The sequence below is a fragment of the Sciurus vulgaris genome, assembly GCF_902686455.1.
Source record: "Sciurus vulgaris genome assembly, chromosome: 9".
Lineage (NCBI taxonomy): Eukaryota > Metazoa > Chordata > Mammalia > Rodentia > Sciuridae > Sciurus > Sciurus vulgaris.
Window position 1 is genome coordinate 127,000,376 of NC_136469.1, and position 17,848 is coordinate 127,018,223.

The 17,848-nt window shown below is 50.4% G+C and overlaps 1 protein-coding gene across 2 annotated transcripts in view; it reads left to right on the plus strand.

The window, feature by feature from the left end:
• Positions 1-17,544, plus strand: part of LGI2 (leucine rich repeat LGI family member 2) — a 35,601-nt gene extending 18,057 nt beyond the window's left edge. For both annotated transcript variants that reach the window (XM_079154566.1, XM_079154565.1), the window contains exons 7-8: positions 4,918-5,082; positions 12,178-17,544. In XM_079154566.1, the coding sequence (XP_079010692.1) occupies positions 4,918-5,082; positions 12,178-12,995 (983 nt within the window). In that variant the 3' untranslated portion in view covers positions 12,996-17,544. The remainder of the gene's footprint in view (positions 1-4,917; positions 5,083-12,177) is intronic.
• The last annotated feature ends 304 nt before the right edge of the window (positions 17,545-17,848 follow it).

A 17,848-nucleotide genomic window follows, 5' to 3' on the forward strand; every position in this document is an offset into this window, starting at 1 on the left:
CCACCCTCCAAACAAATAAACAAAAATCCATAAAGTGAAAATTATTTCTAAATGCCTTTCCTTTGTAAATAAGGGGCCCTACAAGTTGTCTTTTTAAATTTTATTTTATTTTATTTATTTATTTATTTGAAAGCCTGAAATCTCATAGGAGTGCCCTGTCCTTCATCATTGACTGGGGACTTATTCAGCTGTGTAATTGGCGGGTGCCCTTTAGCCACCTGAGGCCACTAGGAGGTTATATATTGTACTGTGGGGCCAGTGCAATAAATCAGAGGGCATAGTCAATGACATTTGCACCAAAAGATGGCATTTGAGACCATTTAGTATTAAATGCTACACAGGAGCTTCTTAGGGTTCCTTTCTGTCTCTCGTCTAGTTTTTCAGGGGCGTTCTCTAAACTCCAGGTGAAGGTGGCATTTTCCTTTGTTGTGTTCATACTGAACCAGCCATAGCGTGGGGAAACTTGGCCAGTTTCTGAAAGGATTGACATGGGCAGCAGAGGACCTTGGGAGTAGGGAATCATTCATACAAAAAACACGATTTCCGACTTGAAGACCATCTGGATGGTTATAAAAACGATCCAGATACTGAGAGTGATTATTGGAAAGGAGATGGTTTGGAACTGAGGCAGCCAGGTCCTGAAACAGAACCCGTGGGGCAGTGTGAGCCCCTAACCCCACTCAGGGCTGTGTCTGTCTTGTGTATCTTTGTCTCTCTAGCAAGCTTCCTGCCCCAGCTTGGAAAGCCAGCATAGGGCTTTCTGGAAGGGAGATGACAGTGCAATCTTTGCTATTGTTTTGAGACTCAAGGACATGTTAGCTCTTACAGTTTCTCCCATCAGGGAAAGGGGGCACCACAAAGTATGACCTGGCTGTCCCCCAGTGTAGTCTCTGCCATGCAGGAAGAAGGGCGGTGAAGTGTGGGGATTTTGGCTTCCCTTCTTCCGCTGAGCTCAAGCCCCAGTCTCTGGTGCTTCATCAACGGCTGTGGAGGAAGCGAGATTGGATGGAAGATGCAGAGCCTGCGGACAGCTCAGGGTGCGGCTGCAGCCTCCTTGCTAGAGGTTTGGGAAGAAGCACATTTCCCAGAGCCTGGTTTTCCTCTTAGCTCAGCTTTTCGGGAGAGGAGGCAACGTCTTCCGGTAGATCTCCCCTGGTTTGGCCCAGAGAGAGGAAGGCACCATTACCGCTCTGTTTTTTGGCAAAGGGGACTAATTAACACGAGTCAGCCACCACTGAGTGCTTCAGCTCTTCAGGTTAATCACTGTTCTTCCACAGCTTCCCCTTCAAGTCTATTTTTAGCTGCTCAAAAATCCCTGTTACCTGTGATGATCCCTGTGTTAGGTGGATAATTCACTAAATTCCTTAGAGGGAGCGAACTTTGCATCCTAATTGTCCTATGAGCTTCCCCATTTGGGGGCTGATGAAAACGCAAAGAGAAATAATGCATTAATGTGCACTTTCTCTCCCCGTAGGCTCAGCATCATGTATAATTTATTTTCTGCCAGTGCTATAAATAGCCGCGTACAAATCTGTTGATTCTAGGGGGAGAAAGGCCTAGATTGTAAGAGACCCACTGACATCATGAACTTAATCCAGTGTGAATGGCAGAGAGTGCCATTAATATTTTAACACCCGTAAATTGATGTCATGTCAGGATGTGTGTTCGCTGAGATCTCTCCACAAGGAGCACTGGCTTTGCAGCGTGGGAAAGGTAAATTAAGATGGGGGTGGGAGAAGATATTTAAATGCCTCGCCCTCCACTCAGATACGCACAGAGGCATCGGCATCTAAGGGCTTCGTTTGCCCTTTCTTCTTTTCCTTCCGTCTTCTCCTCCTCTTATGGCAGGGCTGGTGGTGATGTCTCCTACTAAGACTTAGATTTGTCATTCAAGTGACTTAACAGTCTGCGTTGTACCAGTTCATATATAGAAACTATGATGAAACCACTGTTTTGGAAAATAAATTGAAACAGGGCTGCTAAAGGGTAGATCCGTACAATGCTCACTCTTCCGGCAGCCTTGCTTCATCCTGGGATTCTTCAATAAAAACGGAAACTTTTTGGTCTGCACTTGAAACAGCCTGCATTTTAAAGCAAATGCTCGTGTTTCTGAGAACTGAGCGCAGTTGGGAGACTAATGGGAACGAGGAGCCCTGAGTTATGGGCATCAAGGGAGCGTTCAGAACCTCTGGCAGGCTGGGATGAGCCGGTGCAACCAGAGAAGGAGGAGTTTATAGCCGTCTCGGCTGTAATTAAAAGAACTCAGCTGCGTTTGGAGTTCTTTTATATCTCCAGAAAAGGAGCACCCCGAGCGTCACATACCTCTCTCCCGTTTATCTGCACGTGAACACAGAAGCCAGCCAAGCCTGTGAGGTCAACCAGCGCTTTGTGGCTCCAGCGCTGGCTCTGCTGGTGCCTGCAGGGGCGGTTCTGTTCTTGGTCTTTGATGGAACCGCAGTGTGATCTTTAGGAGTGGGGCGGGGTGGGACTCTTCCCTCCATCTTCTAGCAGCAACCCGTGCTGTGGTGGTTGCGTATATAAAGCTCGGGAGCAGCGTCCCCAGGCCCGCGCTGGGCTGCAACGTACCCGCGCAGCCTTACCAAGGGCTCCTCATTTTACCAGGAGGAACCCCAGGCTCTATCTTCTTGCTCAAGGTCACACAGCTAACCTTGAACAGGGCAGACTCCGAAGCCTACTTTAGCTTCACCAGGATGCTCGCTGGCTGCGGGGATGGAGCTGCCCCGTCCACTAGGGCCACTGTCTCTCCACTGTCCATCACCTCCTGTCGGGCTGCAGGGGCAGCTTCTTCTTGGTTCCCAGTGGCACGGCGCACCTCCACCTGCCTCTTTCCTCGCTAGCGTGTACCGTTCCGCGCATGCGCTCTGCCGCAGTCTTTAGTGGGCCTTGGGGCAGCCAGATCACCCCCATTCCTTATGCCCCAGGCTTTATCGTGCACCCACCGTGCATCCGAGTGGGGGAGGGGCACCTCTTCCAGTGAACTGGTTGAAGTCCACTTTGTGCTGGGTGAGCGCAGGGCCATCATAATATACGATGAGGAAACCGAGGCACAGATGGGGTGAGCCATTTGCCCAGGGTCATTCTGCAAGGAGGTGGCGGCTCAGCCCCAGCACCTTATTTTAGGTGTCCTTAAGGTGGACACTGCCTCTCTTGGGTTAAGTCAGAGGAGGTGGACTGTCCTTTCTTGGACCTCAGTAACACATTTATTAATGTCCGGATCCCTGAGATAGGCATTTCTATCCACGTGACCTGATCTTCTCTGTCATTGAGCCTGGGAGGTCTGTGTCCTTGCCCCATGTTGTGCTTGAGACCTGGAGGGTGAGGTGGACAGCCTCAGGTCTTCAGTAGCTTCAGACTACAGGCCTTCAGGACCTGTGTGCTTTCTGGTGCCCGCTCACCCCTGCCCCTCGGCCCTGGCCTTCCTCCACCTGCCCTTCCTGTCCCTGGTCCATGCCACCCTCCTCGACCTGCCCAGCTGCCACCCTCTCCTTTCCTTCCTCTGTTTGTCCTACACTGTTCCTCCTTTGCTCATACTGAGTGGCCCCTTGGTCCCTTTCTTGAGTGACATCTCTGACGAGGCTCCCTCATCAGCAGTTATTTCTTGAGTGACTGCTGTGGGAGGCTCAGAGTAGTGCAGGACCAGGCCTGGCCTCTGGGAGCCCTTGGTTCAGGAGACACCAAGCTGGCTATGTGGCCAAGGCCAGGTGCTCACCCCTCTGGGCATGGTAAAATGCTCAAGGCTCTTCCCCATATCTCCAAATTGGACTGTGATGTTATTTGAAGTCATGGTGGATTTCACCAAGATTTAAACAATCGTGCCTAGGATGAGCCCGTGAGTTTCATGGATTGGGCTGCTTAGGGAAGGCCTTGCAGAGTGCAGAGAGGAGCTGGGGAAAGCCAGGATTTCCTCCTAGGAGTGATTTTCCTTAGCAGCATCCATCATGGCCCCACGTTATTAAAGAGTGGCATACACTGAAGCACCTCCGGCCAAAAATGTAGCTTAAACTTTATTTCACAGCCTTTATTAGTGTGTGTGTGTGTTTTAAAGAGGATCTTTCTCCTCTTGATTTCTGTAGCTACTCCCCACACCTTCTACCCTTGCTCCCAAGGGTGTGCTTTGCTCTGTTCCTTGGCCATTCTCTGTCCCTCCCGTCAGTTATAATGCAGAAAGTCAGCTGCAGCTCAGGGCAGCAACATGAGGACACTCGACTCACTGTGAAATATGCGGAGAGTGTGTCCTGAGTGCGCTGTGGCACTGTCTAGACCTGAGGACGGCTCTTGCTTACCAGGACACCAAGTTCAGCAGCCAGTGAGCATGCTTAGTTTCCCTTCCCCCTGGGTGTGGGACACCACTGGGACTGCAGTGGAGGGCTTGGTTTGGTTTTTCCAGATGGTGGCTCCCCTCTGGAGTGCAGTGCTAGTTCTGAACAGCGGGGGCGCTGTTTTCCAACAGGGGTGCCAGGGTGCGTCCAACCACTGGGGATCCTGAGGAAAGTCTGAGAAGCAGGCTGCTTTCCTGCAGGGGCTGAGCTGGTAGGGCTGGAACTGCTGTGTTTCCAAACTTGCTGGACCACAGCACCCCGGGGAACAGAGCAATCTGCATGACAGCTTCAAGACTCTCTGGCCTCCTCTTGGCCTGGGCTTTGAAAGTCAGGTCTCACCAGATTTGTTTAACGTGTTATCTTTCACCCACCCTGTGAAGCTGTTTATTCATGGGAAGCTGCAGGAGAAGCTGCGCATCCAGTCCGATGGCAGAACGTGTTGCTTGGCTCCCTGCCTCCTGGTCCCTCCCCAGTCCTCTAGAACCAGGGTGGAAAGGAAGGAAGGGCAGGGGCGGTTGGTGGATCCCACAGGAGATTTTATGGATCTCATGAACTTCTTTTAAATGCCCATCCCCAGATTTTGTCGTTCACCAGACTTTGCCCTACCAGTCGGTGTCGGTGGACACATTCAACTCCAAGAACGACGTGTACGTGGCCATCGCGCAGCCCGGCATGGAGAACTGCATGGTGCTGGAGTGGGACCACATCGAAATGAACTTCCGGAGCTACGACAATATCACAGGTGGGTTGTGGCTGAGTTCGGCGTCTCCCAAGGCCCATGGGACAAGTGCCCTGTGTCATGTCAAGGAAGGACTTGGCACTAACGCAGTCGGAGGTGGCACCATGTTCCAGCCCACCCCCTTCATGCCTCCAGCGTTTTCTTCAGTGACTGGTGAGAGCAGAGGCCACAGGTGACGATCCTGTCAGTTGTGGACAACCTTTGAGGGGGGCAGGGGCAGGAGCTGCATGTGGGCAGCGGAAAGCATTGTGTGGTGGCCAGGTCACCCCGTGCAGTTGGAGCAGCCTGTCTGCCCAGCTTCTTAGCAGCTCAGTGTCAGCTTCCACTTGTGAAGCTGATTAACCAGCACGCTCACCCACCCACCCACACCCCTCCAGCCCATTGCCCCTGGCCGCTGCTCTCATTTACCTACAAAATAAGAATTAACAGATCGCTCCACCCAGGCCTTTGGGATTTGCTTTCGTTAGAGCTCCTTCCAGTGCTGTCATGGGATCCCAGGGTCTCAGTGATCCAAAAAGAGAACTGTTTACTTGCTTTTGAAATAAGTGGATAAAATTAAAATCAAAAGAAGTCTTTCAGTGACTTCTCAGTGGTCAAGTGCGATCGGACACTGACGCTTACTTTATGGACAGTGCCCCACCCCCTCAAGCCTGTTGTCACGAGAAGGGACTTCCTTTCCAGGCCCTTGTTTGGAGACAGAGCAGCTTTCCCTTTACCTGTTGCAGCAGGAGAGCTTGTGGGAAGAACTTCAGGGTTGGGGGGCTCCGAGGCGTGGTGCAGGGTGAGGAGGCCAGGGGGTGGTTTCCCCCGGGGAAGGAGCTGTCATGAGCCTGCTGACGGCATTTCAGAGGAGCCACTGGCTGTGGCTGGGCCATCTGGCCTCCTGGTGCTGAGCTCACCTTCCTGAGCAGCGGCTGGGGGTGCAGCGGAGGCCGGAGGACTAACAGCCTCCATGTTGAGGGAGAGAAGGCGGCGGAAGACCCCTGCTTTTTGCTTCGCTCTCTTTCCAGACTCAGGAGAGGGGGAAGGATGAATGGGCTGGTGGGTGGCTTCTCCTCCCGCCCCAGGGCAGGAGGCAGGAGCAGCTGAAGCTTCGCTGCAGCACTGGGCACCCGGGGCCCACGCTGCTGAGGCCTCTGAGGTGCCAGCACCGGCTTCTGTCCTTGGCAGGCACAGCAGCCCCGGAAGCAATGGCCGAGGGCTGCCTGCCCCCAGGTAGGGGACAGAATCCTCTTCTCAAGAGAGGGGTGGTGTAGACCTTAAGCAGCTGAGGTTCCGACCACCGACGAGCGTTTAAGCTGTTGTGTGCTGGGAAGCAGGTGCGCCTCTGAGGGGGTGTCCCCTGTGGATGCGGGAGGACTCGATGCTCATTCAAGGACAGAGCCTGAGATCTGTCACAGTGGCACTCCGTCCCTTCTCTGGCTCAAGCTGGTGTTGGTGGGAGGGGACAGCACTGCCCCCGCCCCCACCCTGGTGACATGTGGCAGATGGTGGCATCCTCAAGTGCACTCGTCCATTCCTCATTCATTTATCCACAAACATTTCTTGGGCACTTTCTCTGGGCCAGGCGTGTTGTAGGTCCTGGGGACGCAGCGGTGACCTCTGCCCTCGAGGAGCTTAGATTATAATGGGAGACGGGGGGTGGGGACAGAAAGAGAGAGAGAGGGAGAGAGAAAGAGAGAGAGGGGGGACAGAAAGAGAGAGAGAGGGAGAGAGAGAGGGGGGAGAGAGAGAGAAGATGGGGGAGAGAGAGAGAAAGAGAGAGAGAGGGGAGAGAGAGAGAGTGAGAAGAGAGAGAGAGAGAGGAGAGGGAGGAGAGAGAGGGGGGGGAGAGAGAGAGAGAGAGGAGAGAGAGAGAGTGAGGAGAGAGAGAGAGGAGAGAGAGAGTGAGGAGAGAGAGAAAGAGAGAGGGAGAGAGAGAGAGAGAGGGAGAGAGAAAGAGAGAGGGAGAGAGAGGGAGAGAAACAGGGAGAAAGAAAGAGAGAGGGAGAGAAAGAGAGAAACAGAGGGAGAGAGAAACAGGGAGAGAGAAAGAGGGGGGGAGGGAGAGAGAGAGAAAGAGAGGGAGAGAGAGAGGGACAGAGACAGAAGGAGGGAGAGAGAGGGACAGAGAGGGAAAGAGGGATAGAGAGGGGAGACAGAGGGGAGAGGGAGGGAGCAAGGGAGGGAGAGGAGACAGAGACAGAGACAGAGAGAGATACAGAGACAGACAGAGAGATAGACAGAGATAGAAACAGAGGGAAAGAGAGAAACAGGGAGAGAGAGGAAGAAAGAAAGAGAGGGAGAGTGAGAGAGAGGGAGAAAGAGAGAGAAGCCAAGGAATGTTTTGTGCAGAGGCAGTGTGGCTGTCCAGGAGGATGTGAGGGCCAGTAAGGTGGTGGGGTTGGGTCCAGCTTCGGGGTTGAGCACTGCCTTTGCAGGGAGTGGGGAAAGGGCTCAAAGGTGGAAGCAGAGCAACTCCTTCAGAAGCTACTACAGGGACTCAGGGTCTAGGGCAGCCATGATGGCCTGCACCCATGGAGGCTGCAGGGGTGGGAGGTGGGTGGTCAGGGTCCTTGGAGGGGGCGTGGTCAGGGCCGGATCTCAGGCTAGACCTGGCTCATCACCAGGATTTCTCTCGCCCTCCTTCTCAAGGCTGAATCTCCAGAGCTGGGGATCCCCACATGACACCCACCTGGATCCTCTTCTCACCACCATGTGGTAGTTGAACTTGGGAGCTCCACCATCAGGCTGGTTCCAGCTCTTAACAGTGGAGACAGTGACCAAGTTATTTAATTTTTGCGAGCCCCTTTCACCTGTGAAATGGGCATTTTGTGACTTTTCATTTGTAACTTGGGCTCAGCATAGTACTGGACTTGGGGACCCTGGTTAGGATTTCACAGGGAATGGGGTGTGACCCCTCAGTGCCCGGCATGGAGTGAGTCTGCCACAGCATTAACTTCAGCTGCTGAGGATAAAACAGGACCAACTCTCCTTCTTCCCAACTTTTTACTTGAATTAAATCCTCCCTGTGGATTCCAAAGCACAGGGAGCACCTGAGTGAAGCAGGGTGGATCCCCTCGCGGGAGAGGGCGCGCGACTATAGGTTGCTGGAATTGAGCCTGGAACGCCCTACAGCACAGGCGGACAGGCAGGGGCACAGCCCTCAGAGTTACCTGCCTGGAATAGGATCAAGGTGACGGGATGGCTCCCCCAACCCCTCAGATCAGGCTTGCCCTGAGTCATCGGGCTTGGCTATGGGGTGATCCCAGAATCAGCAGGGCAAGGCAGGATTTTCTCAGTCTGTGTCCTCAAGACTGGGGCTCCAAGGAATCAGAGGGACACCTGCTTCCCCCTTTGGGGCACAGGTAACCTTGGTGCAATTGAGCTAGTCCAGCTGTCTGTCTCCGAGGAGGGAGGAACCTGTGGTCATGATCACGCCAGTACTTGCTGCTGCTTCTCCTCGCGCTCTTCTACATCTTCTCAGCTCTCCCACTTTTGTTTATTGGTTTATTTTGTTTGCTTTGTGGTGTCTGCAGCTATGTGTGTTCCATCCTGTTATCCTCTTCTCACACACACACACACACACACACACACACACGCGCACACACACACACACACACACACACACACACACACACACACAGAGGATACTCTGCTGCTACTGATAACGCCATAGGCTAACAGTGTTTACAAAACTGTTAGATAGCATCTCCAAGAAACTGTCTTAAGTGACCCCTTGGCTGTGGCAGGCAGACCTCTAGGACTCTTCTGGGCAGTGGGCTTCCACAGCCAGGCAGCTCCAAAGGAGACAGGAGCATGCACAGTCAGTCAGTGTTGGCAGAGTGGAAATTGATGCAGTTTTTAGAGAGCAGTTTGACAGTTTAAGCCCCAAAGCCTTAAAAACATTCACAACATTTGCCCCAGCAATTCTTTCATTTAAGAACACTGCCAGATGGTTTCAAAACAAGTTATTTAACAATATGTTAAAGAAAACATGTTATTTGACAACAATGAAAAACTAGAAATAACCGCTATGTCCAACAGCAGAGGATCAATTAAATAAAACATGGTGCATCCATGCAGTGGAATTCTGTGTCGTATTTTAAAAAATCAAGTTGTAGAAGAGTCCATTACCTGAGAAAAATGTTTACATACAACAAAGAAATCAAGTGAAAAAGGCAAATTCTAGAAAGTATGTGTGTAGTATACGTTCCGATTTTTTAAAAATAAGCATATTTGAATTTGTGTATGGATCAAAGAAATCTACCAAGATATTCTTATTTTGTGTTTGTACTACAAGTGGTTTTTATTTTCTTCTTCATTTATTTTCTTTTACTTATTTTGGAGTCACACTAGTGGATTTGAACCCCAGACTCCACCACATATTAACTGTGTGATTTTGTGTAAATTGCTGAACTTCTGTTTCATCTGTTGTAAAATAGGGATGCTGATGACAAGAATTGTACCTTCCCCAGATGGTAATTGTGAAATCAAATGAGTAAATACACATAAAATATAGAATATAGTGCCTGGTTATAAAAATCCACTCTATTAGTTCTACCTGTTATTATTTTTGCATTTTGTTTTGGTGAACATTTAACACTTTTTATTCAGGAAAAAAATGCACTAGTTTGTTTTAAACAAAGAAAAGGGGTCAGGCTCTTGGATGAAGTGCAGAACAGTAAAAGAGAAAAAATAAATACCATTCTATTACCCATTGTCTGCCCCTGGAGTTAATACTGAGGACGGAAATTGGGTAATTAATCCTTACAATTTTGTAGACCAAATTCATTTCAAATTAACTAGCAAATTAAGGGAAAGAAATAACCTTTGCTTTTTTTAGGTACTGAGGGTTGAAGCCAGGGGCACTTACCACTGAGCTATACACCCTCCCCTCCCCGTCCCTTTTATTTCCATTTATTTTCAGACAGAGTCTTGCTAAGTTGTTGAAGGTTTCTGTAAATTGCTGAGTCTGACCTCAAAGTGGCGATCCTCCTGCCTCTGCCTCAGGAATCACTGAGATCACAGACCTGGGCCACCACCATGACTTCCAGGAAATCACTTAATGGAATGATCTAGATGGAGGGTGGGCCATTGCCATTTGGTGGTCTTCTTGCTGGTCGGCTTCTGGATGGGGAAAGGGGAGGTCCAGGTAGAGTGGGGAAGAGGATGGTGGGGAGACCCAGGGAGGAGAGGCCCTGCAGGGCGCGGCCCCCTTCCCCTGCAGACGCCCGAGCTCGATCCTGGGGCTTGCCCGTTCTGCGCGCCTGTGCGGCGCCTGCTCTGCACAGCACTGACGGGGCAGGGTCTTCCAATGACCCAGGTGTGCCGTGAGGTGCTCGGGTGTGCAGTGATGACCGTCACTGGTTGTACCTGCTCCCTACATGGCGCCGGGTGTGCTCAACACTCGGGTGAGCTGTCCCCTCCAGTCCTCGGGGTCAGCACTGCGGTTGCCTCTCCTTGTATCCATGGGGGCTGGAGCCCCGCCAGCCGAGTCCCGCCCGGGCCCAGGGTCGGACCTTACAGCCTTGAGCCTGCGTTGGAAGCCCAGGCCAGCAGCTGTTAGTCCGCACGCCTTCCAGAGCCCTGGGAACTTCTGACCTGAGGCCTGACCCCTGCTTTTGAGTCCCTTAGTACCAGGGGATGCAGCCGTCTCCTTGCCTCCCTCTATCAGAGTCAAGAAACACTTTTTCGTCTTAAGGATGGAGGTATATATATTTTAATATATGTTTTATTGAACAAATAAAAATTGTAGATATTCATCATGGATGAGACATTTTGAAGTACGTACTCATTTTGGACTAGCCCCATCAAGCTAGTTAGCATGCCATATGGACTAACAAAAGTTCATTCCTGTGCTGGTGGATTTCCTGACTTGTATGCCTGCCTCTGTGGCCTGGCAGGCCCTGATGAACTCACATACCCATTTCCAGGTTGGCATATTTTTAAAAGATTAACAATAATTATTTTTTAGCTGGTGTGGCGGCACATGCTCATAATCTCAGCAACTGAGGGGCTGAAGCAGGAACTTTGTAAGTTTGAGGCCAACCTCAGCAACTTAGCTAGGCTCTGAGGATTTCATGAGACCCTATCTCAAAATACAACATAAAAGGATTGGATGCAGCTCAGTGGACAAGTGGCCTTGAGTACAATCCCTAGTATCAAAGAAAAAAGGAAATTAAAAAAAAAAAATTGTGGCAAAATACACATAACATAAAATCCCCCATCTTAACCCTTTGAATGTACTTGTCTCTCAGGGCCAGACACACTCATGCGATCTCTTGAACTCTCACCCTGTACCCGCTAAACAGCACCTCTAATTCCTCACTCTGTACCTGCTAAACAGCACCTCTAACTCCTCACCCCATTCTTTCACTTTCCATCTCTAGGCCTCTGGCTGCTCTGAGCACCTCAGGTAAGGGGAGTCATCCAGTATTTGTCCTTCGGTGACTGGCTGATTTCACTTTGCACATTGTCCTCGAGGTCCATGTGGTAGAATGTATCAGGGTTTCTTTCCTTTTTAAGGCTGAGTAGTACTCCACTGTATGTGTGGGCCACCCTTTGTCCCTTCATCCATCATGGATACTTGAGCTGCTGCCACCTTTCGGCTGTGAAGAATGATGCTGGAAGCATGTGATGGTGCTGCTCAACGGGACTTTATTCTTCACAGTTTTGGAGGCCCGGGCATCCAGGATGAAGGCCCTGGCAGACTCGGTGTCTCGTGTGAGGGCTGATGTCATTGCTGGTCTTCCTTTTGCTGTACACTCACGTGGTGGGAGGCTAGAGGAGTTCTCTGGGCCTCTTATGGGGCGCCACTCTCCTCCCCAAAGCCCTGCTTCCTAACACCATCGCCTTGGAGATTGGGTTTCAACACAGGAATTTGAATTTGGGGGAACACAAACTTCCGCCTGCAGTTTTGGCGTGGCTCCCCCTGAGGCCCTGCTTCTGATGCTCGGGTGTGTTTGGGGTGGTCATGGCGGGGTCCCATGAGACTTCTGTGTAAGTCTCCAGGGTGCTGCCACACTGCCGTCCGCCACGGCTGTCCCCAGTCCTGGTGTCGCTCTGGAGGTACCACAATAACCTCTCTGTCTCCTCCCTCCCTGTCTCGGGGCGCAGGCCAGTCCATCGTGGGCTGCAAGGCCATCCTCATTGACGACCAGGTCTTCGTGGTGGTGGCCCAGCTCTTTGGTGGCTCCCACATTTACAAATACGACGAGAGCTGGACCAAGTTCGTCAAGTTCCAGGACATAGAGGTCTCTCGCATTTCCAAGCCCAACGACATCGAGCTGTTCCAGATCGACGAGGAGACCTTCTTCATCATCGCCGACAGCTCCAAGGCTGGACTGTCCACCGTGTACAAGTGGAACAGCAAAGGCTTCTACTCCTACCAGTCGGTGCACGAGTGGTTCCGGGACACAGACGCCGAGTTCGTGGACATCGATGGGAAGTCGCACCTCATCCTGTCCAGCCGCTCCCAGGTGCCCATCATCCTCCAGTGGAACAAAAGTTCCAAGAAGTTCGTCCCCCACGGTGACATCCCCAACATGGAGGACGTGCTGGCTGTGAAGAGCTTCCGGATGCAGAACACCCTCTACCTGTCCCTCACCCGCTTCATCGGGGACTCCCGGGTCATGAGGTGGAACAGTAAGCAGTTCGTGGAGGTCCAGGCGCTCCCCTCCCGTGGGGCCATGACCCTGCAGCCCTTCTCCTTTAAGCAGAACCACTACCTGGCCCTGGGCAGTGACTACACCTTCTCCCAGATCTACCAGTGGGATAAGGAGAAGCAGCTGTTCAAAAAGTTTAAGGAGATTTACGTGCAGGCCCCTCGTTCCTTCACGGCTGTCTCCACCGACAGGAGAGATTTCTTTTTTGCGTCCAGTTTCAAAGGGAAGACAAAGATTTTTGAACATATAATTGTGGACTTAAGCTTGTGAAGGGGTGATGGGTGGGTTTCAAAGACTTGCAGCGTTAGCCCTCAGAAGAGAGGACCAAGAAGAAATAATAAAATACCGTAAGCCAGGCGCAGAGCTCTGAAATCAAGACTTTAATTGCACTGGGGAAATAGTTAGAAGTTTTCAAACTTTTAGGACTCACATTTTAATCAGGGATTGCATTTATTGGCTAACCGCATGACAGCCCATTCTACCATTTAAAAAGACATCTTAAAACCTGTAATTTCTAAGAAAAGAGTACAGCATTTACTCTTGCCATCTAGAAAGTAATGTGCTTTTTTTCTTTCTTTTTAATGAGGAAGGAGAAAATTGAACAAGATGGGATAGCTCTTATAGCGAAATTAAAAAAAAAAAAACTTATGGACCCTTCTCATTTCATTTTAGCAATCTTTTTGGTAAGAACTGTTAAAGCCAAAGTCAGCTGAAAAGATTTGCTGATGATTAGTTTAAAAATCTTAAAACACTCAGCAGTGCTATTTTGAGCCAATCTAGTTTCCTGAAAGGAATGCCCGGCCTTCCAGAATCTTCCTTCAGTCCCGAACCTCGGCTCTTTGTTGGCTTATACAGCTGGATACTTGTCATGGGTGTGTTCACAGTGTAAAGTTAGACATTGCCTCCTCTGCCGCAGAGAAAACCTTCTGACAACACCTGTCTAGGCCCAGCATGGGCTGCAGGCCCAGCAGTGAGATAAAGGAGTCCCTCCCTCCCCTCGTCGTTCAAAACTGACCCTGGTGGTGGCCGGAGCAATAATGATGCTTGATGTGCTCTGTTGCTCATCTGCTTCCCCGACCCATGCTTTGTGTTTGTGGGGAAGCAGCAGACGGGCCAAAGACTGAATGGTGCTTTTTACTCTGTCCTTTAGCGGGCCGGAGCAGCTGTTGCCATCTGATGTGCATTTGGTAGAATTTTTGAAGTGAGATTTTGTGGAGTCCAAGGGGACTTTACACAGATCTCGTTGTGCTTTGAAACCCAGAGGTGGCCCTTTGGTTCGTGCACGTCTTTGCCCTCTGGGCGACTTAATGTGTCTCGTGGTTGAATAGCAACCTGCCCACCTGCCCACAGCCTCCCTCCTCCTCCTAGAACAGTCCCACCTTCTTCAGTTGTTGGTCTTGTGGCTGCTTGAGCAGCCCTGCTAAAGGTGCTGCAGACCCCAAATCACAAGCTGGGCATTCATGACAGGGACGTGCCCTCCTCTCGCAGTACTTTACCAAGGGGCCCCCAGGAGCCCCCTACTCACAGAGGCCATGTGTTGGTGGTGGGACATCCTGGGCAGGCGGGACTCTCCAGGAGAGCAGCTGGAGTCGGACAAACTGAATCACATAGACCAGGTCTGTGCTCGGGGGACCAGGTGGCCATTTCAAACTGGGCCTCTGGTGCGGACATTAGGGAAGCTTAGGGGTCCACTCTTGTGGGAGTTTCCTAGGAGATGTTCTGCCTGGGTGGCTGGTTCTCTTTAGAGGGGAGAAAGTGGATGCTTCAGTGGGAGTTCTGTAAAGGGTATCCCAAAACTCCTTCCAGCCCTGAAATACACAGGTTTGGATTAGGTTTTAGTGATTATCGGCCACATCATAAGTAGGTGGATGTTCTGCCACAAATGTGAATGTTTGTTGTTTCCTGACGTTAAGCAATGCAGACTGAGCAATCAGGCACTCAGGGAACGGTGCATTGGTGTCGCATCAGCACTCTTGAGTACATTCTGGAACTGCAGGCCGAGGCTTGCGGCCCGGGAAGCTGGGGCTTTAGGGAACCAGCTCGCCCACGCTTGGAAGTGTGGTTGTTGGAACTCTTCTACTAAATATCAAGCGAACAGAGAACAGTGGTTCACTTTCATTTTTCAAACCCAAACCCCTTTTCTGCATTCTTTTGCTGTCTTGGTTTATCTGAATTGCCTACAGATGCCCAGGTCGCCATATCGGAGTCTGCAGGTGGGATGGCTCTGCTCAGTTCAGCTATAGAGCAGGACAGTTCTTCCCGGTGTGTGGAACCCTCAGACAGGCCAGGGTGGAGAAACAGGCCCTGGGCAAGCAGTGAGACAGTGAGACTGTGCCAGCATTTGTGCCAAGTTGAAATGATGCTCCAGATTCCAGCCACTAGTTCTTAGGAGAGTCAAATGGGACATCTTTCTGGAGTGCCACCTCAGCATGGCAAAGCTAAGGACTAGGCATCTGTACTCACCACGCTGGGAACAATTGCTTAGCATCTGGAGAACCAGGGAGCAGGAAATGCTGGACTTGGGGTGGGGGGCTTGTTGAGTCTCGATGGAGCATCAGGAAGTAAGAGAAAGATCTCAAGTAGATGGTGGGGCTAGGTGTAAGAGAGTAGGTACTCTGATTAACACTAATCCAATTTTCTTTTTCAAAGAGCTTATCCAAGACTACAGTCTGCAATCTCTAGAGTTCTGGGCTATGGGAGGAGAGATTTGTTCTAGCTAACCTACCAAGGGAGCCTAGATGTTCTTGGCATAAGGTGGTAGAAGCTCCACTTCATTAATCTGGCTGCCTCATCCCCAGAATCCCTGCAGTTTTAAGCCATTTCTGCAAGAAGCTTTTCTCCAGCAATAATATAAAACAAACACACAAACAACCAGACAAGGACCACAAAAGTCCAAAGCAGAGACACGTAGGAGCAACCCTGCAGAGGTGGCTGGGGGAGGGTGGCTCTGGCCATGGGGTGGCCACCTGCTTGGCTTGTCTGTTCCTCATGACCTCTGTGGCTAGGCTGCTGGACTGGTCCCTCCTCACAGCCATGTGGCTTTAAGGCCACTGCCTTAAAGCGAGGACTTGTCCCCAGACCCCATAGGGTCGAGAGTAGGTCTTCATAAAAACTTAGAAAACCCTTTGGAAGGGAAGAGCACGTGTTCTTGGGCGGTGGACATATCTCCTTGCATTTCAGCAAAGCTTTATGTTTTTTCCATGCACAATTAAGTTCCTCTGGTTTCTCATAAGCAGTTCTTCAGTCCGTTGAAGGACAGGTATTCTAATTTCAGAAGGAGGGAGATACACAGAATCTAAGAGGACTGTCCGCCTGTGGTTATCAGTAGTGAGTGGCAAGACTAGAACTTGCCCTCTGAACGGGCAGCATTCTCTGTTTTTTCTGTGACACTCTGCAATAGCCTCCCAAAGAAAGACCTTCATTGTTATCATGATTGTGCACATGGCAGCTCCTTCGGATAAATGAGAAGCGTGACAAAGTATCCATAGCCAGAAAGGAGACCGTGCCCAGCAGACCCTGTTCAATCAGCTGGTTCACTGAACCATTAACAAGCATCGTGGAACTACTGTGACAGAAAAGGCCCCATTCTTGAAAATCTTCCAGAAATTTCAGAGAGTCTTCTGTTGTTCTGGAGGATTTCTTTCTGGCAGGGTCCTGTCTCCTCCCACGTAGCTACGGGCGGATGCTGAGGTTTGGACACATCTGCTTCTTGTCACGCCGTCCACCAGATAAACAAGAGGAGTTTTGGGAGAGAAAGATAAAAAACCCAAATGCACAAGCAATGATGAATTGCTCCAGGCCCTGGCCAGCCTTTAGGGATCCCGTTCACCGAAAATGACAGAGTTGCGTTTTTCCTCCCCATGGAGCGAGAGGCTGGGTATTTTTAGGAAAGAAATCAGTGTGGGATGCAGGAGGTTTGGCGGCCAGGAGCGCTCACAATGGAAATTTCTCTGGCCAGGGGTAAAATGAAAGAGAGACGAGGTCCTTGGGAGGGGAGGCTGCTTGCATGTCGCCTAAAGGAAATCTCTGCAGCAGGCTCTCTCCTTCTGGAGCGTTCTGTCAGCTGCAGAGTTCTCCGCTCCTCATTCACAGCTTTGGAAGAAAATTCTTTCATGAGACATGGCCGGTGATTCCATTCACCAGTGCGCTGGGGTGAAGGCATGCTGCCTGTGACGTCTGCAAGCAAGGTCCAGGCAGGTTGCAGATGCTGTGGTCCACGTTTGGGGACCATGGAGAGGCAATGGACAGAAGTTCAGGGCAGATGGCCTTGGAGGAAAGTGTCTTGGGAAAAGAGAAATAAGCCTGGAAGAAAAGAAAAATTTCTCATGACTTACTTTGCTTTAGCCAGGCAAACAGAGGGTAGGATGACCAGGCCAATGACTAGCATCCCAATGGTTATTCAAGACAACCCGTTGTGGTGCTGATCAAAATAAGGACCACACTGTAAGGCTACTGAGATCTACACTGAGAGACGCTCGTCCTGACTGTACTCCATTGCTTGGGTCAGAATCCACCTTTTTCTAGTAGGTAACTATGCATTCCATATCCATCCTTTTGACTATCAAGAATGTATAAGAACTGTGATAAATTAGGCCAATATGCCATTTGGTACTGTTTTATGTATTTTAAATGCATAACTTAGGTAAAATAAGAATAGTTTATACATCCATGAAAGTAAGTTTTGCATTATGCAGGCAACAATGGATACATTTTAAGGCTCTATCTGTATTTAGCTCTTTTTGGTAAATAGAGTTAACAAATGATATGCCTCTTAATCAATCTATTCTGTAATCTTATGAATAAAAAGTAGTTCATGCCTGATATAGCTTTGATCTCTGGTCTTCTTGAGTATGGATATGTCCACCTGAGTCGTATGGTTGATGGATACATGCGATGGTGTGTGGGGGTGGGAGGGGACAGCAAGGTCTCTGTGGCTGACTTCTTATTTAAATGGGAAATGGGTGCCATGGCTTCTTTTCTTCTTCATTTGGAAATGCAAACTCATTAACAAGTCACTAAAGAGTGGCTGAAGAACTTCACGGTACTCTTCCACCTGCTCTGTGGACTCATAATTCTGATGGGCTGAACGAGATCACTTAGGAACCTTTGGGAACCTCTGATTC